Below are 23,470 nucleotides of genomic sequence, written 5' to 3' on the forward strand. Positions count from 1 at the left end.
CCCGCTCTGACCCCGGGAATATAGATTTTTTGTAGGAACGCACGGGCGGCCGGCTGGTCGTCAGGTGACGGCTGGGCGAGACTTCAAACGATGGCATGAAAAGCTTTCGAACAGCGGGGGGTCGGGGGGGGAGGTTGTCTAGCCATTGGGGGTTTGGGGGATAGCAGGCGGAGGAACCGCTCAGGTCGCGACGCTTTGGGGTTGCCTGCGTCACCGGACGTCTGTAAAGATAAAAAAGTGCTTCATAGCTCATCGGATTCATGGAATCCAGTCTAAATACAGATTCCGATTGATTCTAACAATCTGTGGTGCCCATCGCCCCCACACAAAGACAAATATTCCCCGTATTGCCTGTAACAGTGTTGGGGCAAATGCTGTTCGCGAGTAACTCCTATGAAGATTGGGGGTGGGTGGCAAGCACCACGCCCGGCCGCCTTTGTCTCCCCAGTGCCGATGTTTACACACCGCACAAGGTACTCATTTGAGGCCGAGTCGACCTAGGGGAGGCCCATGACCGGTTCAGATAATCGTCACTGGTGTTGGCCGTGAGTGGGAATCAAACTCGGGCCACCGGGGTTCGCTACCGCTCCCCAAAGACAAAGATCCCCGCATCAGCCTCCACAACTGCTAGGGAGCACCTGTGAAGGCCGACACTGAACGTGAGGGTGCAGTGTCGTCAGGACCGTGCACGGCCGCCGCCTTTGTTTTCCCCTCCAGTGCCGAGATGTTTGCACACGGCACCAGGAAACACTCACGTCAGGCTGAGCCGGCCCAAGAGCGGTTCAGATATTCGCCAAAACGATCATTGGCCAACGATCATTGGCCGTGAGCGGCGGTCGAACGGAGGACGGTGGGCAGTGCAGCTCGCCTAACCGCTGCACGAACCAGCTCCCCAGACAGACAGACAGGCCACGGGACATGTGGGTTAAGCGGGCAGTGGGTCCCTATGCGTTCGCAGGTGCGGGATGTTGACCCTGCGCTGTGTTTATTTGCTCGGGCGCTGTTTGGTCCGCACCCTGTAAACATGGCCGCCGCTACACACGTGGGGGGGGGGGGGGGGGGGTTGCTGGAACGTGCCGAGAGCCCGTGCACAGTCGCGCGATTGTGCACGGGCTCTTTGGTATTACCCTCGCTGCTCGTTTTCCAGTCTCTCTGCGATGACCCGCCCGCACCAGTCTGGTGGCGACTTTTTCATCGCACACGGAAGAAAGTGCTGCGCCTGGTGTCTAGTTTCGCTCAGGCAGTGCCAAACCGTCCGCGCAATTTATATACTTCACGACGCTCAAAGTCACGTACGTATGCATGTATGTTGAAATTCTTTCGCACCGCAGGAAGCCAAGCACGCTAATCGGAGGTGCGGGGGAAGGGCAACAAACTAAACACGAAAGCAGTTCTAAAAAAAAAAAAAATGCGTTTTCAATCTAGATTTGAAAGCGCATAGCTCCAGCGGCTTCCTAATATCGGAAGGAAGAGCGTTCCAGACGGCCGCAGAAGCGCATCTGAAAGTAAGCGCGTTGCCGTGTACAATGTCGCGTCGAACTGGCGAAGGATGGTGCTCGCACGGACGCAAAAAGTTTTTTGGTTTGGCCATGTTTGTTTGTTGTAGTACAGAGTTAGACTGATGGCCTTAATCTAAGTTGTCTTGTGGTTGCTGTTGTTGTTTGACTTGCATCCCACTGGGATTTTTGCACACAGCGTTGGTGTACGGTGCTTTTTCTGCAATATTTTGCTGTCTTTTCTTGGATTTTCTGTTTGCACAGTCAATTTAAGATGTTTTCTTGTTCATGTTTTTGCTTTCTTTTTTTTGCGGTTGCACCCGATTCAAGAGCCGAATGGCTCACAGGGCTATACCTAATAAATTAACATCTTTATCTCCCTGCGCGAGATATTTTGTTACGCCTTCCTAGCGAGGGCGGCAAACATTGCGAAATCTGGCAGCGTAGTGCCACTTAATCGCCGCGGAATATTCACGCGCACTCGCCCAGCAACGGCCGCGGACCCAGGGATAAGAAAACCGAGCGAACCGAGAAAACCGAGCAAACCGAGGCGAATGCGTTGGGCCCCGAGCAGAGCAAAGGGGCCCTAGGGTTTCACAACAAAATCAATAAATAATCGACGGGTGCATCGAATATCAGTTGGGACTCGAATCTAATCAACACAACGAGAAACGTAAAGCACAACAGCCAATCAAACTCTCTCATCCTCCACCTTGTCTGGGTCTCTTTTCACCGCGTTACATCTCGATCTTTACACCCCGATGCACTCCGCTACTCTCAGCGCGGTTGCCTGGATTGACCACCCAAACGTGAAATTGCAGTTGTTGCTCTGTATCTCTGCCGCTGTCATCCCGACGAAGATTTCCTGTCGGAAGGGGGTGGGTCGCCCTCCTCCGCCCCCCAAAAAGTTCACTGCTGAGTTCTACCAAATGGGGCCAGAACCCTCCAACGTGCCCCCCCCCCAGCTCCAATCGTCACAAGGTGCCCAAACATCACGGGGCGCCCGCGCTCACACGCAGCGAGGGAATTTGTCGACCCGTCCCCTCGAACGCGTGCCAAGAAAGTGAAAAACCGCTCTCCCGAACAACGCTCGCCTCTCAGCGATGAGCTTCCCGAGAGCTGCGGACGTTTACGGCGGTTGGGGCTGGACCTCGTGTATGTGTGTATGATGTCGAACCTCTTTTGCACCGTACGTAGCCAACCGCGTGAATCGGAGGAATGACCACAAACTAAACACTAAAAAGAAATTCGAAAAAAATGTGTTTTAAAAAGTGCGCAGCTTTCAGTGAGTTCCTAATATCAGAAGGAAGAGCGTTCCAGACGGCCGTAGAAGCGCATCTGAGAGCACGCGATGCGGTGACCGTCTTTATTCGACGGTTAGCGAAAAGCCACTGCGAGGATGACCGGAGTTCGCCAAATGGTGGTTCATGCTCCTTGACGGGATCGGCGAAGTATTCGGGTTCATTTGTGGCAGGCACTTTGTGTGCAATTGAGTTGCGACCTCGCAACGCATTCGTTCGGCAACCCGAAGCCAATCCAGCTCGACGAGCAACTGGACGGACACGGTCGCTTCTTGCGGTAACCTCGTCAACGACACGTGCCGGAGAAAATCTTGTACAACACTCGACGGCCGCCGATTCGGTGGCACAGCCTCATTTGTACAATTACTTTGACGCACACTGCAGTCAATTAATTTCCATCTGTGCAGGGATCGAGTGTTAATCTGCCCTCCCCCTCCTCACTCTCACACGTGTGTTTTCATTCGGGTACCCTGGCATGCACCCACATATATAAAATTAATCAATGGAGTTGGCCAAACATCCTAATAGAGGATCACAGAGCTTGGGCAATTGTTAGCACCTTTTCCGCCTGTGTGTGGTTTCCCACGTCTCTGAATCATTCGCTCTACGTCTCTGCGAGTGAATGAAAACTACGCAGCGCGTTACAGATGACGGTAAAAATGTATTTATTTATTATTATTAATATTACTTGGCCGTGGGCCGAGAGGCAATTAGAAAAATCATCTCTGCTCACGCGCCCGGAATAATCAATGCTGAAAAGCACAGCGGTCGTTTGGGGTTAAAAAACACGTGGGAGAATGAAATCCCGGAGTCTGCATTCACTTTTATCACATTATCCCAGCCGCCTAAAGTCTCGGAATCCTTTCGAAGGCGCATGCCTCCAACACTTTTTATAGCCAAAAAAGACACGGGGAGCCGATGGACGGAGGATACGTGGTCATCCTGCAATGTCCGTGATGGAAGTAAAGTATAAAAGAAAATAAATCACGACGTTTCGGGCGCAACACAAGCGTCCGTCATCAGGTGGGACAGCATGGTCTGCTGCTGATGCAGACTGTTTTAAAAAGGTTTGATATGGGTGTAGCCCAAGGGTCATAAAGAAGTGGCCGGGGCTAGTGATGTTAATGTGAGAGATTAGCATGATGTTAATGTGAGAGATTAGCATGATGTTAATGTGAGAGATTAGCATGCAACTGTAAGATAGGAGGAGAGCGGCCTCCTCGACAAGGGCACGGAAGTGGCTATGTTAATGTGAGAGATTAGCATGTTAATGTGAAATCGAAGAGTGGTGCAATCCAAAGTGGCCTCCTAGATGAGGGCACGGAAGTGACGCTTGTGTTGCGCCCGAAACGTCGTGATTTATTTTATTTTATACCCACGTGACTTTACCGAAAGAACCAAAGAGTATGGATTCCTGCAGTCACGAAAGCTTCAAATCTAGATGGAAGTCAAGCACCGACTTGTCCAACCGAGAAACTACCCGGCTCCCCCTGATACAAGGACACTTAGCCACGACAGAGATGGACGTGGGAGCTGCAGCTGCCTCCTCTGACTGGGGAGACAAAATTTGGCCGGGCCGTGCTGCTTACCACACCGCCCCCACTCATGAACCGTGCCGGTCTTCATCGGTGCTCGCAAATTGGCACTTACCCCAAGAAGTCTATTACACGGGGGATCTTTGTGAACATCGCACACAGTTCACAAGCCTTCTGCGGCGATTAAACGGTGCCATCAAATAAACATTTTAATCTCTCGTGCTTCAGCGCAGGCAGGTTTTTTTAAATCCTTTATATTAAGTTTGCTTGCTTGCTTGCATGCTTGCGAGCTTGCTTGCTTGCTTACGACCGTGCAAATCTTTCGGTCGTTTTTTAACCCACTTCCCGTGATCCAATCGAGCTGACATTTTGCACACAGACTCGTTGTGCGAGACAATTAATGTTCGTGAAATTTTTTTTCCAAAATGTTACACTGTTTAGGGAAAACAAATTAAATATTTAATTACCAATTGCTTAATACTGGCAGACAATCATCTGACCCATAGGTGGCAGCCATCTCAAGCCAGAGGACGAGAGGACTCTAGCCGCCACGCATATAAAGGATTTATAGTGATAAACTTTGTTTTTACGGGTTATACTTGTTAATACGTGTGAACTTATTTACGGCACAACCTGTGCGCGGTATAAAAAATAAAATAAAAATCGCAATCATTATTTATTTTCCCACTATTCGCAAACCCGGTCAGAAAATCTCGCAGCGTGGTGGCGGTGCGTCAAAGTCGGTTCTCGTGATATCTAGGCAGTGGGAATGTTATGAGCAGCTAAACACGAAGCTTCACAGTCCGTTGCTGTATAGCAGCCAGCCGGATGGCGATTGGTTGGCTCCATGTTCCAAACGCAGATTTGACTCGTGCCTTTTCACTTGGTGGGACGGTTCCCTGAATCTTCTTCTTCCTAGAGTTGTTCCCGCTGTGGCGCAGGGTCCGCTTTTCGGCATTGTCTTCTCCATTTGGCTCGGTCCAGGGCATCTTCAGGGGATGCGTTGACCGTCTTCATGTCTTCCTTTATTCGGTCCATCCATCGCTTCTTCGGACGTCCGCGTGGACGGCGGCCCTCTGACTCAATACGCACGGCAGTCTTGGCCACTGATGACTCTTCACTTCGCATCACATGGCCGTACCACCGAAGCCTTGCCTCAAGCATCTTGTCCGCAATGGGGGCCACACCAAGTCGCTTCCGAACGTCTTCGTTCCTGACACGATCCCATCGAGTGAGCCCGAGGCTCCATCTGAGCATCCTCATCTCCATGGTGTGGAGAGCTTGTTCGTGTACAGTTGTGGCTGGCCAGCACTCGGATCCATAGAGTGCCACCGGTCGGACGATGGTCTTGTAAATTTTTCCCTTCAGCCTATCCGGCATTTTCCGATCACAGAGGACTCCGGTGACTTGCCTCCATTTCATCCACGCCGCATTGACTCGTGACCTCACATCAGTCGTGATGCTACCATCTGAGCTGATGGTGGACGGTTCCCTGAATCAACGGACCCAAATCAACATTCAATATCGACCTTTTTTTTAGCAACCCACCCTCGACTGAATAAACCCTCCAATAGATAGTCAATCTAAGAATAATAAACATATTTGCCAATTAAAAAAAAAATTTCAGACTGTTTTACGAGGACCGCTGTGTTATGCTGCACCGGTGTTACTGCCGAGTCAACATTAGGAGGTCAGCTGTTTTCTTACGACTGTCGCTTGCATTCTGGCGGTGAGTCACACGGCACCCACCGGCGCAGCCACGCGCAGGGGACATGGGCCTCGGCTAAAGCACACGCGGGACCAATTTGAAAGTGCCGCGAGCAAATATTTAAACCTCAAAACAATGTAACCTTTCAACCTGTGCTGAAACGAGGTTTTTCAAATGTCGTGAAACTGTGGCCCCAACCCGGTCACCAAGGGCTGCACTCTAAAATGAAAACACGAAACAATGTTAATATTCTTGGTTCTTCCGGTCAAGTCACGTAGATCGAAAACAAAAATCAAAATTCAAAGCAAAAAACCCACGACGTTTCGATCGTCTGAAGAAGACCGCTTGTGTTGCGATGGAAACGACGTGGGTTTTTTGCTTTTAGTTTAGAGTTTTATTTTCTATCGACGTGACTTTACCGAAAGGACCAAGAATATTAATTCCTGCAGTCACGAAAGTTTTAAGTCTAAACTAAACTATTTTTTCTTACCAGGCAAGGGTCCAGTGAGCTATGTGGCTCTTTTTCAGAAACGACCTGGCGATCACAAACTATCGCTTATTTAAAGTTGCGCATTTTGATGTGACGTCACATTTCTCAAACCCCTCCTCCCCCCTCGTCACACATCGTCGCAAATGTTTGACCCCCCTCACCCCCCTAGGTGTGTGATGTCATTTATGGACGGCCCCTAAACACTTATTAATACAGTTCGCCAAAGATCCCAATGTAGGCCCACAGAGATTGGATAATTCTTGGCGGCGTAAGTTTAACTTAACAATTTGTATTTGACCATCAAAGCCCCACTGAGCTACGTAGCTCTTTTTCAGAAGGGACCTGGCGACCACAAATTATCGCTCAACGAAGTGGCTTATCGTCACGTGGAAATGTTACTGCGGCGAAACTCTGAACGCGTGATGTTGATTCCAATTGTGGGGGGACAGACCAGAGGCCACCAAAGAAAAATCTACGCGACTTACGGTGAGAGAGAGAAACACGCACACGTCCAAATATACAGCAGGCGTCATGGTCGGGATCGAACCCACGACCTCCCGTATATCAGGCGAGGTAGTTAACATCTCGCCACCGTGGCTCCCCCACTTGATTGGGAAACATAGCGATCATCGACTGAGTGCGACAGCTTCGCAAGACCCTCTTGCAAAGGAGTCTTGAGACCCAATTATGATTTCTTGGGTAAACAAGCAGAATCACAACAAAGATAATACATTAAAGTAGAGTATACTATCTTACAGTTACATGCTAATCTCTCACGTTAACATCACTAGCCACGGCCACTTCTTTATAACCCTTGAGCTACATCCATTTCAAACCTTTTAAAACAGTCTGCCTCAGCAGCAGACCGTGCTTTCCCACCTCATGACGGACGCTTGTGTTGCGCCTGAAACGTCGTGATTTAATTTATTTTATACCTACGTGACTTTACCGAAAGAACCAAAGAGTATGGATTCCTGCAGTCACGAAAGCTTCGAATCAAGATTAGGGTATACGAAACACATAATAGCTGACTGCGGTCACTCTGCGGGATACGGGGCTCTTCATAGCTCTCGATTGGACCAAGCCACAACAGAAAGTGACCTCTTAAATGCACGCGGCAACGAACACAGATGCGCGCGTGTCCATTTACGACAGTGCCATTAGCGCGATGAGCAACGGATGCCGTGCACCTGACCCGAGACAACCCCATGTGTGACCGCTCTCCTATGCGTTGTCTGGGAGTCGTTCCACGCGGCGTGTTGCCCGACGTTTCGCTCCACGTGCAGGGAGCTTATTCAGGACCTGAAGTCAGTCCGAGCTCTTATAGAGCACATGGCAGTCACTGCCGACAGTCTTGGGCTGTTTATTTATAAAAAATACCTCCTTATCTCAGTGGGCCTTATGTAACTCAGTGTACTCCATGTATCTTAATGCAACTCTACGTGACTCTATGCGTCTCTGTGAATTTTTCTCCAGGTCGGGTGGTGGAGGGTGGCGACACATTTATAAATAACGCTTTCTCACCCAAAAACCTTTATTATGAATAATATTGGTCGCGAAAGTCTACGTGTTAAACTGATCATTTTTATTATCACTATCATAGTAATAATAATAGTTCAATTTGTAACGCGCGCAAATTTGCGGACGTAGTGGCCGCAACTCAGAGGCGCGGAGCCAAGCTCAGAGTCGCTCGAAAGCACGTGTTTGTAGAGGTGAGTTTTTAAGTGTCTCTTGAAAGAGGCGATTGAGGTGATGCTGCGAATGTGCAGAGGGATATCATTCCAGACTGTTGGGGCTGCCACCGAGAAGCGGCGCATAGACACGATGACCATCTTGGATCTTGGTATCAAGAGGAGGTCGTGAGTCGCGCTGCGCAGGCATCTGCCGTGTGCTGCGCTGCAAGTTGTCAATAATGAAGAAAGGTACGGCGGGCCGGCGGATATGAAGGCGTTGTGGCAGAGGCAGGCGGTCTTGTATGTGACCCTACTGGCGATGGGTAGCCAGTTGAGAGCACGGAGACTTGTTCTATACAATCGATTAACAGGGCACGGATGTCACCGTCGGGAGGGGGTGGGGGGGGGGGGGTCGCTCACCCGCACAGCATCTCGAAGATGAGCACTCCAAGCGCCCACCAGTCCACACCCTTCCCGTAGCCCTTGCTCTGAATGATCTCGGGGGCCAGGTACTCCGGGGTGCCGCACATCGTCCAGGTCCTGTATGGCACGCAGGGTGGCGGCGGCGGGGGGCAGATGAAGGGAGGTGAGATGCTGCTAAATTGAATTGGGCACGTTGGAAATCGTTACATAAATCCATGAGTTTTGCACACATTTTCCTAGCCTTACTGTTAGAATTGTTTTAATATTGTTTGTAGCGTGTCTCGTTTATTTGATGTCTCATTCCAACAGTTTCCTTTTGCTCCGTTAACCTAAATGTAACGTTGAACTCAACTCGCCTAAATTAGGCGCAATGAGTTGTCTCGCACACGATACCATGCCTGTCTCCTGAGCAAATTATAACCAATTTCTTATTCGTGAATCTACGCATCGTGTCGTTTAGGCATTCAGGTCTGGTAGGTCTGGCCTGAACATACATGAATATCTGAGATTTTTTTCTTTTCGTGAGTATGTTGAACTTCTTTCGCACCCTACGAAGCCAACCGTGCAAATCGGAAGTGGCCGCCCCTGCATGCGTTGCTGCTTCAATGGATCAAACAAATTCCGTACAGAAGGGTTAACATTTTTTTTTTTTTAAACGTAACCTTTTGGCTGACACAGCCTTCATCATCATGCGACATTTCCCATCGGCAAAATAAACAGACATTCACCACTTGTGTAACCATGGCATTCAACAAACTGCCAAATTATTAGCAAGTGCATATTGTCAAATTAGTGTATTAAGTTGCATTTCCTTTGAAAAATGCCAGTCGGTAATACAAATTAACCGAGGGTTCACTGCATACTTCTGAAAATCCATTCGCAGACTTGTGAACATGTACAATATTTCAGCCTATATTTAACCTGTAAAATACCCAATCTACGACTTAAGACTTTATTTCAATAGGTAAGGCGCCATTGAGCTAATTAGTCTACGTTACAAGGATGACAACAGCCCAAGGCCATCAGCAGTGGTGGCAGTTACAGGGCATCGCAAGACCGCAATGTGCCATCTAAGAAGAGCAACCAAATATTTATGAGATCTTGAAAGTCAAGTAGAGTTGATCCTGGTTAGTACCAGTGTAGAGGAGTAGAGGAGAGTAGTGGAGTCGTGTGCACTGTCCAGTGCGATGACGTCACGGGACGTGGGGTCACGCGTGCTGGACAGAGCACATGACGTCACGTCTCCTCGGGTACTTAAGGGATACCCTGTGACGTAAGCGGGGTCACTGTGGTAACGGGTAGAGTAAGCAGGGTGAAGAGGGAACCAGGGGTAGAGAGAGGGATCGAATAGGGAGTCTGGGGAGAAGCCGGTGGTAGCCGTAGAGGTGCTTCTCCCTCCGCTCGGTGGAGTCGGCAGAGTCCCCGATCCGACACGAGAGAGAGAGAGACCGGAGCTGGCCGGCTGGGACCCGGACTCAGAGTAGGACCCCCCTAGCCCCTGGGAGTTGTGTACCCTGCTGTGTATTATTGATAAGCTTTAATAAACCCTGGCGGAAGCCGTTAACTTACCTCCGTCCACGAGTACGTACGTCAAGAACTACTCAACACCAGGATGGGCGACCACCATAAATAGAAACAGGTGCTCTTGAAAAGAGCTTTATAGCTCATCGGATTCTTCTAGTATCAATAGACATTCTGATTACGATTCATGTTGTGGTCAGAAGCGGGCAGTACGTTGTTGTACAGTACTACGATACAATATATATACCCCCCCCTCGCCACGGCTGTCTTTAAAAAAACCTTACTGACCAATGTAAGATAACCTCATAATGGCGTAGGGTTGCCCTCATCCAGCAGCGGATTGATAAAAGGACTGGACATGCACACGCCTGCTTAGTTTGACCTACTAGCATTCTGTGTGTTCGTGACAAGCGCACTGCAAACAATAATGATGTCTAAGTGTAGATGTCAACTGGAAGTGTCAACATTCTCTTATTCTGTCAACTTTACAAAGGTCCTATTATGCTATCACTGTCAACTAGAAAGTTAATTGACATACGCTGACATTCTATCGGCCTGCGTACACGTACAGCCCTCTGTCAATCCCCTGGTAGGATGTAGCCCTTGTCAGCAACGTGCGGTGCATGGGGATTATTTGACCATGGTTTGCCAACGCTGGGCAACCCAATGGTTTTTGATTCTCAGAGCTCGCTTTAAGCCAAATTGTGCGACAAAGCCACATTTTTTCGCGTGACCTTTATTTTTTGTGCAGTCGTCGGTGACCGGGTTGCGGCTATCCACTCGCTACGCTTGAGGATCTGGCTTATCCACGGGGCAACCGAAACCTGGATTCGAAGCAAAGGATCTCAGCAGTGAAGTCGTGGGCAGCATGACATGAAGTTGCATGATACAAAGTCGTGGGTTGTATGAAATTACGTTGAATGGAATTAATTCACGAGCCATATGAAGTGAAGTTGCATAAAATGAAGTCGTGGGTTGTATGAAATGGAGTTGCATGCAATTATTTAATGATCCATATGAAACGAAGTTGCATGAAAGTTAAGTCGTATGAAATTAATTCATAGGCCGTCTGAAACGACGTTGCATGAAACAAAGTCGTGGGCCCCATGGAACAAAGTTGCGTGAAAATGAAGTTACGTGAAATGCATTTACAAGCCACGTAAAATGAAGGAGTATTCAATGAATCCGCTTTGCCCACCCACCCCCCAACCCCCGGTCCACGCGCGCACGCGAATCTGTCGCCCCCACGGCAAGCCACGCCACACCACGCCACGCCACGCCACTCGCCTGTCCTGGAGGATCTTGGCGAAGCCGAAGTCGGTGAGCTTGACGTGCCCGTCGCGGTCGAGCAGCACGTTTTCGGGCTTGAGGTCGCGGTAGACGACGGCGCGCGAGTGCAGGTAGGCGAGCGCGCACGTGATCTCGGCGGCGAAGAAAGCGGCGCGCGACGCCGCGAAGCGCCCGTCCGTGCGCAGGTAGGAGAAGAGCTCCCCGCCCGACACGAACTCCATGAGCATGTAGAGGAAACGCTCGTCATGGTGGGTCCAGAACCTGCGGCCGCCGGGGGAGCCGACGCGGAAAACTGCTCGGTTAACGGTGCTCTCGCACCAGCGGTACGTTGGACTTCTTTGGCTCCGTACGTAGCCGGCTGCGCTAATCGTCGGAGGTGCGGGAGAAGGACGATGGACACTAAGCACACGCCAAAAATCAGTTCTGAAGAAATTAGTTTTCAATCGAGATTTAAAACACAAAAAATGACTTTAACCAACCGGTTGTCTGACCAGCCTGGCGAATTATGGTCAAATGGTCCTCATGGACCATGTGTGGTGTGCGAAGGCCCTCTACCAACAGTAAATTGACAGTGCACTTTGTTAGATTACTTTTTTTGTCTGACCTGCCCCTGACTGGACATCTGTGAAAAAGAGCCTCATAGCTCAACGGATTCCTCCAGTCTAGATAAGATTCTGATTCCAATTCTATACGCGGGATCTTTGTCTGCGTGTGTGTGTGTGTGTATTATTGGGGAGCGGTAGTGTAGCGGTTAGTGCGCTGCGCTATGAACCCGGCGTCCCGAGTTCGATATCCCGCCAACACCAGAGACGATTATCTGAACCGGTCCTGGGCATCCCCTAGGTCGACTCAGCCTCAAATGAGTACCTGGTGCGGTGTGTAAACATTTCCACTGGGGAGACAAAGGCGGCCGGGCGTGGTGTTGGCCACCCATCCCCTCGTGTGCCGTACCGGCCTTTATAGGTGCTCGCTAACAGCAGTTGCCCCTACAGTCTGTTCAGGCTACACGGGTGATCTTTATCTGATCTTTATCGGAGGAAGTAGCCGCTCCCTGTCAGTGCCTTGGGCCGATGTGCCATCTGTTGAGGAAGTGCGAAGGGAGACAAAAGAGGCCGAGGACCTCTTGGCGTGCCGTGCCAGCCTGCAAAGGTGCTTGCTAACAGCACTTGCCACAACAGTCTCGTAAAGGCTTAGCGGGGGGATGTTTGTCATCATACCGTACAATAGAGATTTATTCGTAATATAAAACTACCACATTTCTGGGAGGCTCCACCGGGACACATGGTCCCCCATCAGCCATGCCCAGTTGTACATAGCCACGCCCACTCAATCACTAGCCCCGCTCACACAGTGGCCTCCTGGCTCCGTTCTGACATTGGCCCTGACCACTGTTCAAGGCTCCACCAACTACGCCAGCCCCACCCACCAGAGGTCGCAATCGGGTACCCGATACCCGTACCCTACCCGATACCCGGCCGGGTACGGGTACCCGATTGCGACCCCTGGTGCGGCCGGGTACGGGTAGGCCATGAGTCACTGGTGAGTAACCGTTTGTCACTCATTTCCCAACGTCTTGTCTCTTCTCACAATTCAAGTTCCTAGAATCAACCCAGCCGCGCCTGCAACATGGCTTCATCCCAGAGGTCGCAATCGGGTACCCGTACCCTACCCGATACCCGGCCGGGTACGGGTAGCCGGATATCGGGTAGGGTACGGGTACCCGTTTGCGACCCTGGTGCGGCCGGGTACGGGTACGGGTAAGGAATCAAAACCCATTTGCGTCCTCTGCCACCCACCCCTTGAGCGCGAGTCCGGGAAATGCTAATCTGGGAAAAACATTTTTTTTTTCCCTCTCAAGCTTTGAGACACGACCGCAGACGTTTCTGTAGCTATTAGGGTTGTCCTGGTCAAACCAGCATGTTTGGTAGTTTTACCACGAAGCATTGCCCTGGCATTAGCATTAACCTCTGACTTTGGTAGAATGTTGACCAATGTTTTTTTTTTATTTCAAGTTCAATTTCAAGTACGCCGATGTGGGTTTTCACAACTCGATGGATGACACATTCTCATGAAAGTTGCTCCTTCGGGATGAAAAAAGTGGCGTTTTTTTCTGTAAGGCCCACTTTATCTTCTTGGTTCTTTCGGTAAAGTCACGTAGAATGGAAATAATAAAATAATAAAAATAAAACGTAATAAAATAATTCTCACGACGTTTCGGCCACAACGCAAGCAGCCGTCCTCAGGTGGAGAGTAGCTCTTTTATTCTGAAGCAACACGAGCCACAAATGATAGCTCAACGAAGTAGCTTGTCACGTGGAAATGTATAACAGCCAAGCAGCACCCTAAACGCGTGCCGATTCTAAACGTGGAGGGGAAAAACCGGACGGACCCGGAGAAAGATCCACGTGACCATGGGGAAAACACGCAAACTGAAAATATACAGCAGGCCATCAAAATCGGGATCGGGTCCACGACCTCCGACATACCAGACGAGGCAGTTAACATCTCGCCACCGCGGCGTCGAATAAAACCCTGAACACCGGGTACACCATAGCGTCCCAGTGCGACCGCCCCAACGCCCGTGTTAAAGAACAACGAATCACCAAGCAGCCAAGCAGCACGTAGGTCTGGGGTGTAAATGATTCACCCCCCCCCCCTCGGGTGACGGGCGCACGGCACGCGATGTCGTCGCGATGGGCCAAGGTGCCCGCCTATTCAACGAGAGTTTTATATTCCCCCATCGCCGAGTGGTGGGCGACCCGTTGATAGCTTCGCCCTCGATAGCAACCAGAGGTCGCAAACGGGTTTTGATTCCTTACCCGTACCCGGCCGCACCAGGGTCGCAAATGGGTACCCGTACCCGTACCCGGCCGGGTAAGGGTAGCCGTTCCCTATCTGTACCCTACCCGAAATGAGCGACAAACGGTTACTCACCAGTGACTCACGGCCTACCCGTACCCGGCCGCACCAGGGTCGCAAACGGGTACCCGTATCCGTACCTGGCCGGGTACGGGTAGCCGGGTATCGGGTAGGGTACGGGTATCGGGTACCCGGTTGCGACCACTGATAGCAACCCATCTTTGTGCTTGTGGGTTAGTTCGCGTTCGATATTTCTTTCGAGAGTTATCGTGCCCCCCCCAGTACAGGCGGATGGACAGAAGGAAGGGCAGGAGACACACGGACACATGACAAACGAACCGACAGACAGAGGGACGGACAGGCGGATAGGACAAACGACAGATGGACGTACGCCGACAGGACGCCGGACAGAGCTGACGCGTCGGTGCTTGCGAGTGGCTCACAGCTGGATGATGAACGGGTGGGGCTGCACGTCGCGAAGGATGTCCTTCTCGCTCTGGACGTGTCGCTCCTGCTTGAGCCGCAGCACGTCCGCGATGCTCATCACCTTGAGCGCGTAGAACGCCGCGCTGTGCCTGTGGCGCACGAGCAGCACGCGGCCAAACGTGCCCGTTCCTGCGGGGTGACACGGGCACAGACACACACGGCGACACCGCGTCACCGGCATCGTGGTCCGCACCTCCGATTTGCACGGTCGGCTCGGTACGGTGCGAAAGAAGTTCAACATACATACGTACATGGTCCAAATTTGGCGAATGCGATAACATTACTTACATTACTCGCAATTAACGTCCGAAATAGACAGCGGCACTCCACTCCCGTGGCTTCCCATGCTGTTGAACACCGCCCGAGCCAACATCTGACGCGATGGAGTCACGACCCGGGGACTAATACAATACTATGGACAACATCACTCTGACGTTACAACAAGACCTCGAGAAAACCCCCACGCCATCGGCCGAAATCCAGGAAACATTTTCTATGGACGTGGCAATAAACAAGAATGTCATTGAGCCACCCGCTGTGGAAGCTCCATTGCTTCTTGCCCCAGGACAACCGTGGACCTCTCTACACTGCGCTCGAACAGTGTGGGAGACGCGCGTCCGTCCACCTTCCACAAATGGAAGATCAAATGAGAATCTTCACTGCCTTGCTGATCTCGTCAAGGAGCATAAACCATCACTCGAACTCTGGTCATCCTCGAGGTGGATTTCGGCTGGCCATCAACCAAAGGGGGTCGCCGCATCGCACGCTTTCAGATTCGCTTCTGCGGCCGTCTGGAACGCTCTTCCTCCACTGGAGCTATGCACCTTTAAATATAGATTAAAAACTCATTTCTCTAGAACTGCTTTTTGCCTTTAGTTTGTTGTCCTACGTATGGTGTGAAACAAGTTAAACATACACACGTCAAAGAATCGCTGACCCTGCGAGTGCGGTGAAACCCAAGCCATCAAACAACACAACACCGGCGAATGCACGATCCATGTACATTCTGGTGTTGTCGCTGCGATGCGCACAACATCTACAGCTACCCCTTTTGGATTGGTAGAAAAAACCTAGGATTCAACGAAAAGCTGTTGCTTTTCCCTCGCGCTATAAGCAAGGAAATAGTTAATTGCTGAAAGCAGCCATGTGCTGAATGGCGCTGCATTCATGTTGTAAGGCACAGGGACAGCTGGCTACCTCTGTAATGGCCCCTCTGTGGTTAGAATGCCGTAGGGTGCCTTGATTACTGCATGGGAGGTCCATTGTAAATAATGTGATGACGATGATGATGACGTCGACAGGGACACGTGGACATCCGGGCACAAAATACTATCCAGGCACGAACTTGCTTAGCCTTTAGAATTAGACGAGATCTGGGCACGCATTCCAAGCGGTTTGGCGAGTGACAGACGTGCTGCTACAGAACAAACACGATCTACCGCTGACGTCTGCCTCTCCAACCAGAAAGCACAAGGCCGGCTTAGCAGAGGCCATAAAAACATGCACACTTAAAGTATACACGTAGGGTGCATTCAAATCACAAACTGTCCATTAAGAAAATGTGTGAATCATAGCCGAGGGTCAGGGGATCGGGGTAGGCAGGCTGGGACATGCGTTTCGTCTACTCTGGTATCGTGCAGTCTACGATCGCTCTTCCTATCACTCTCCTTGCAGAAAATCGAGCAAAAAAATTGTTGCAACAATTTTCTCGCAGAAACATTTCTGCGAGTATTTGGCGATGCTGCTGCCGCTGCTGCTGCTGCATTGGGAGCGGTGCACAAGCACAGATGATGAAGTAAAGCTCACATTCCTCAATCAGAATCAGAGTTTATCGCCCCGAGTTAAGCCCATTGTGCCAAGAAGCGCTTTTTAATGGCGCGAGTCGGCCGGCAGACAACATCAAAGCATGCCACAAGTTCAATAATACTGAAGCCTTGCAAGTATAAACTATAGAATAGACAAAGTGTCAGGCAAATGGTCCCTTTTCACACGACATAATCTATTAAGTTCATGCCACTGCGGTCGAAAACTTTACAGAGTACGATGCCCGATTTTAACAGTGTTGGTGACAACCAATCTTTCAAGTTCCTGAAGACTACGAATAAATATTCGATTAAAATATTTAGTCGATTAATCGACGTAACCAAAGAATCATCCCAGCTGTAAAAAACCGCCACTTTTTTTCCAAAATTTCTTGCTGTGGTTTTCAAACCTGATGATGATTGCTTGTGTTGCAATCGAAACGTCGTGATAATTTTATTGTTGTATTTTTATTATTTTATTATTTCCCTTATACGTGACTTTACCAAAAGAACAAAGAATATGAATCCCTGCAGTCACGAAAGCTTTAAATCAAAATATAACTTTAGTTTGAGCAAAATATTCTTACATTTGTAATATACTGATGGCACGTGTTGAAATATCAGAATCGGATTTTTTTTATTTATCCTGGGAAAAATCCGAGGAGCTATGCTTGTTTTCACAGATTCCCAGGGAGGGCCAGGTCAGAAAAAAAAACCATCGACTATTTGATCATACTTCGCCAGGCTGGTTAGAAACCGGTTGGTTAAATTGCGAAGCAAAGACATGGGGGGGGGGGGGGGGGAGCATGGAAGTATAGTACAATCAGTGGGTTTAATATGTTGCTTGGGGTGGGTTGGATGTGGTTACTGATCTTTCCTTCCTCCACATCTCCGATCGGCACGGTTGTCTACGTGGGGTGGGAAAAAGTTCAACATACAAAGATCCCCCGTAGAGGTTTACCAGACTGTTAGCGAGCAGCTACGAAGGCCGGCACGGCACACGAGGGGTTGGATGGCCAACAGCACGCCCGGCCGCCTTTGTCTGCCCAGTAGCGATGTTTACGCACAGTACCAGCTCCTCATGAGGCCGAGTCGACCTAGGGGAGGCCCAGGACCGGATCAAATAATCGTCACCGGTGTTGTCCGTGAGCGGGAATCGAACTTGGGTCGTTGGATTCGTGGCGTAGCGCGCTAACCGCGACACTACCGCTCCCCACATACACACACACAAAGACAAAGATCCCCCGTATAGCCTTAACATACTGTAGGGGCAAGTGCTGTTAGCGAGCACCTATGAAGGCCGGAACGGTACACGAGGGGGTGGGTGGCCAGCACCACGCCCGACCGCCTTTGTCTCCCCAGTGGCGATATTTACACACCGCACCAGGTACTCATTTAAGGCTGAGTCGACCTAGGGGAGGCCCAGGACCGGTTCAGATAATCGTCACTGGTGTTGGCCGTGAGTGGGAATCGAACCCGGGTCGCCAGGATCATAGCGCAGCGCGCTAACCACTACACTACCGCTCCCCACATACACACACACATACGCACACACACACACAATGAGCAGGTTCATATTTTGAGGGTTATTTCTTCAGCTTCACGAGTGGAACCCGGCCTCACGACCAGCAGCCACTGCAGAGGACAACGGATTTTTTTGCTGCACGATCCCTCCGATGTCAACCACGGATCCCGTGAACAAATAACTTGCAGGCAGTGCCGGGCGGACAGGATGCCCTGCACTTGCTGGGAGAAGAAGCGGCAAATTGGCTCTGTGGGCTGACGTCCACTCAAAGAACTGTCTTTTATTCATCTACGTTTCGTCAATGTATCTGGCGTTTTGACGGTGGGAAGTCGCGTGAAATAGCATTGCACTAAAAAAGTTACAAAAAAGCTGTTCAGAGCAATGGGGGTCGACAATGCAAATTAATGTACCACAATAAACACCCCGGATTAAGGCGGCTGGCTATGTACGGTGCAAAAGAAGTTCAAAATACATAAACACACACTAGAGCAAAGATGCCCAGTCCAGTGATGTGATGCCAGGGACTCCTAGTGGACGATATGTGGATGTGGCCCAAGCTAAACAAATATTAAGAGTTCATAACAACATAGCCACGTTTTATATACCACTGCGAAATCTTCGGAGTCCAGCTGATTCTGGTCTCCTCATCATTACAAAGACTGTGATGATTTCGTTTTACGGCAGACGGATCTTCCAGCAGCCAAGCTCCGTGATTGTAGAAACTCCTTTCTCGGTCCGTTCGAGGGTTCTGAGTCGGTGTCACTTTTTTAATTACTATCTTAAAACTCACCTATTTGTACTTACTTCCCTGTAACCTGAGCTTTAAAAAAAATCACTCTACTGTTGTCTGATTGAATTACTCTGCTATTATTAATATCTCTTTTATCATAGTTCTTCTTGTTATTGGAATTTCGAGTCGCCATTTATATTGTTATTAACACATTTCCTGCGGAGGGAGCTGGTTGGAACGTTGGGTTGCTCGGTCAATGGCCAGGGTCAACGGCGGCGTGGTGTATTCCGCAAATATGCCTGACTGTGAGGGCGGGCACAAGCCGGCGTGAGTAGGTTAAACGTTGAGTTTTAGAAGGGCACCACGGGGTGAGCAGCCCCTCCCCACCCTCCCTCTCCACCCAGCCCCACGCCTCCCATTTTAGGATGCACGACGGACGGACACAATAATCCCGTGGGCTGGTGTAACCAGGAGGTTCCTACGAGTATCAGCTATTTCACTTAGATTGTATCTATAATTGTGAGTGTAGTTGTATTTTTACGTCCAGCGCGCCGAGATGCTTCAATATGAAAAGGCGATTTATAAAAAAGGTTATTATAATAATACGTATTTCCAAATATGAGCCCATTTTATGACCGGATCACAAAGAATATATGCGCCTCATCTCATCAAATCTTGGAAGCTAAACAGCTTTCAGCTTGGATAATGCTTGGATGGATGGACCGCCACGCCTAAAGTGATTGTCACCCAACAAACTCACCCTCGTTAACGTACAAAAAACGCGCTATGAAGAAGGACCATTGCCCTGAAACGTCCCCAATTACATGTGCTTATTTTAAGGCCGCACAGTATTGGTGACGAGTTAATTGAGCTTTTTTTAATTTTCATTTTGCCTGTGTACCACTGCCAGCGCATCACCACCACCGCCACACAATATGCCCTACCCAGGGTCGCCCTCGAAAGAAACAACGTCACAACGGGACACTTACCAACGACGGTGAGCATCTCGATCTGCTCCAAGCTGTACGCGGCATCTTCGCTCGCCCCGGGGCTGTCAGCGCGTTGCTCCGATGTCGTCCCTCCTGCCACCTTCTCGTCCGTCTCGCCCGCTCCTCCCGTCTTGTCCACCGCCGTCTCCGCCATCGTGCCCGTCTCCTTTCGGCTCGAACCGCACCAGCCGTGAAGTCCGCCCCCCACAGCGTCGTTGCCCACGGAACCCGCCCTCGATCAAACGCTTCGCCCTCCTGGTCGCTCTCAATGGCAAAGCTTGACAATTATGGAGCAAGTCTGCTCCCCAATTCATTCAGCTGCACGGCACCCGGCTATGCCGCGAGTGTGCCACACGACCTTCTACGCCGACAGTCGGAGTGGAGGCCCGCTACTGCGGTCGCATATCCACCTGCCCTGCCTGGATGTTCATAGTTGAGGCTTATTGCTCAGGTGAGAGAGTGACTAAAAATTGCGATCAATGAGATTATTACAAGCGCCACAACAAACAACAACTCAGTCGAATTGCTTCGTCGTTGCAACGGCATGCACACATTCTAAGTCCGTGTGACACACTTCTCTAAAGCAAGCGCGAGCATCGTCGGTGCGCTGTAACCTTGGCGTCAGTCACTCCTACACATACACACCGCCGCCGCCAGGACTGTTGTTAGTAACAGTTTTATTGCTAATGATCAACGTGAGAGAGCGAGAGAGCAAAGGGGGGAAAGGCAAGAGAGCGGGGAAGAGAAGCAAAATAAATAAAGCGGGCTGAGGTCATAGACCGCAACGTTGTGTTGTGGCTTTTTATTGGCCCACCTGAAGTCCCCCTTTCTATGGAATACCGCGAAAAAACAAGCCTCGTCAATCGGAGGCCACCCACTGCCTCCCTTAAAAGGTCACCGGGAGATCACACGCAGCCTATATAAAAAGGCTCGGCATGAACGTCTCCATGTGCTTTCATTCATTAATTCTTTAAAGGGGTCCTTTAATAGCGCTGTCCAGCCAAGTTTGAAAGCGTCGACGCATTATCTGTCTCTCACAAATTAATTGATTATTTATTAGTATAAAAAAAAATATTAAAGTCGTATTAAAAAAAAAATTCGACCGATATTGAAAGCATGCACACATAGTGTTACCTGGTAAAATAAAAATGGTTAAAGAGTTTAAACAGCTTTTAAATAAAATTCAAGTGATTTACGGGAGCCTTTGGTCGATCTAGAGATAAAGATTGTCCGAGTTTCCAACAGCAGATCGAGACAAAGGGAACTGAATCGCGACATCCGGTGGAACATCTCAATCAGGTTTTAATGCAACGCAAGAACGTACGGTGGGACAAGAGGATGGGTGTTCAGTTCACGTGAAACAAAACACAAACCCATTAACCCGCAACGGTGCTTAAGACTTCAGAAACAAACGATCTCATTATGATGCAGAGGTGGGATTATTGCAACTTTACCCTTCGAGAATATAAATCTCAGAGCCTTAAAAAAAACACAAAAATGCTCCCTCTTCCAGAGTTACGTATGTCAGATTTTCAACCTCACCAGAGAGGGAAAATAACAACAATTCGATACAGCCTTTTGTTAATCCACTTCTGGATCAACGCCTCCCCATGCCGTGTGAGGCATGAGGGTTATTACCGCGTATTGGTGGGGGGGCGCACGTTGTTCTGGACGCTGCCATTTTTCCTCCACGAAACGTCAGACATCGTTAAGAACTGTACGACGCGGTATACCCCCCCAAAACAAAAATCATATCGACGAAGACCTAAGTGGTGGAGTGTTCTTTTTTCTCCCATAATATTACACAAAGCTGGTAATTGTGGATTGGTGAAGTGGAGAGGGGAGAGATTTCAGATCAATCCCAACCGATGTCATTTGCTAGCTGAGAGTCGAACTCGAACAGGCTTCCGAAAACAACGCGCGGAATAAACTGCACCACTTCGTTCCAACATCATCATCATCATTGTTATTTTGGTGACAATTCATTTTTGTCCACGATTCTGTACAATGGAATAACGTGTTCTTAAAATTAAATACGAGCTAAATGTTGAGTCAGTCGTAAAAAAGTACAAAAATGTGAGCTAATAAGAATAATAATTTAGCTTTGGGTCACTACCATTAGTAAAAAAAAAAACCCGTCATTACTTTTGATAGTATCATAAAGGTGATACCCAAGTTAATTCCACCCAAACAATTACATTCAAGCGAGACGCAAATTGGCATCAACAAAGTGCAGCAAATTGAGAAAATATGCACTGCTATTTCCTCTTCAGTGTCTCTTCACACCAAAACAGAAGCGTGCAAAAAAGTGCATTTAGCCATCAATAAATATACGTCACGTCACCAAAAGCAAATCTCAAAACGGAACACCGTCGTCTAGTAATGCACCCATTAAATACATTAAACGAGGATGGTGCTCACAACATATTGCACTGGTTTGGTTATAACAGCCCTGCTCCTCTTACCCCAATTCACAGCCGTCTCGGGCTACTGTCAGTTTTCATTTGAACGATACCACTCAGTACACACGGTACACTCTGCATTCGGTGCGAGCATTTTAACCTTTTCTTTGTTGCTGCCAAGGACTTTTTCTTTTGGTTACAGGAGGCTGCCGAAACAATACGTGGCAGGGAGGAAAAAAGGCAGCTTCACAAGACGGCATTATACTGAAAAGTGGTAATTCTTAAGTACATTTTTCCCCCCACCCCCTTCTCGGTTTTCTTTAAGTTTGCAAAACAACTGCAGGCAAGAAACAAACAACAATCAAGCCAGGTCCAAAAAGCACAGTGGTATGGGAGTGGGGATGGGGGGGGGGGTAGCACATGTGCCGAATGTATGCTACTCACCGTGGCCAGGCACGATACAGAAATCAGCTTCCGCGAGCTGTAACCGTTCATAAGTGAAATGGGCACTCAAGGGTTGCACGACGTACATTTTTTGCACGTTAGGGTCCGCACGATATAAATTTCGTCGTGACGACAACTTGCCGGTCAGCTTCGCACATTTTGCTTCACAAATTCACGAGTGCAAGTTTGCTCTCCGCTCAACTCCCAGTACGAATTGAGATCTGCTTAAAAATTATGCCTCCGGCTGCAGTTCGCACAACGTAACCCTCGCCGCAAAGTATTTTCAAATCGCTGGATGTTGACAACCTATAAGACGCCAGTAATGCACTCTAACAGTTACGCAATAAATAAATAAATACACGTATAACCACATTCATGCTGTCGTTTACTTCGGGAAAACGTTTTTGCAAAAGCACTAACGTGATGGATAATAGCAACCACGGCATTGTATCGTGCCTCTTCCAACATTCACCGTTCCTTCGCACGGCTCCCTTGCGCCCCCCCCCCCCCCCCCCAACGTAGCCAACAAAAACAAATACAATTCAGCCCGTCTGCCCATACCAATAAAGACAAAAAGAACGCTCACCCGCACCGCAACCTCTTCAGGCTTTTGGGAGGCGGTGCTAGGTGGGGGGGGGGGGGGGCAAACGCTGTTAAGCGAGCACTTATGAAGGAGACCGGCAAGGCGCAAGACGAGGTGAGCGGTGTTGAGTTAGAGGAGAGTTGATTTCGGCACCCACCCCACAAACACCACCACCACAATTGCACCTCGCGCACTTCCCCCCCCCCCCAACCG

General features: G+C 49.5%; 1 protein-coding gene across 1 annotated transcript in view; it reads right to left on the minus strand.

The window, feature by feature from the left end:
- The window catches only part of PRKX (protein kinase cAMP-dependent X-linked catalytic subunit), a 35,419-nt gene extending 15,346 nt beyond the window's left edge, over positions 1-20,073 (minus strand). The window contains exons 1-4 of the mRNA XM_061575324.1: positions 19,829-20,073; positions 14,740-14,911; positions 11,426-11,698; positions 8,624-8,743 (exon numbers count right to left, since the gene is read on the minus strand). Coding sequence (XP_061431308.1) covers positions 8,624-8,743; positions 11,426-11,698; positions 14,740-14,911; positions 19,829-19,982 — 719 coding nt within the window. The 5' untranslated portion in view covers positions 19,983-20,073. The remainder of the gene's footprint in view (positions 1-8,623; positions 8,744-11,425; positions 11,699-14,739; positions 14,912-19,828) is intronic.
- Between the last annotated feature and the right edge of the window lie 3,397 nt (positions 20,074-23,470).

The sequence above is a fragment of the Lethenteron reissneri genome, chromosome 58 (assembly GCF_015708825.2).
Source record: "Lethenteron reissneri isolate LAM-NWPU_2019-01 chromosome 58, ASM1570882v1, whole genome shotgun sequence".
In the NCBI taxonomy this organism is placed as follows: domain Eukaryota; kingdom Metazoa; phylum Chordata; class Hyperoartia; order Petromyzontiformes; family Petromyzontidae; genus Lethenteron; species Lethenteron reissneri.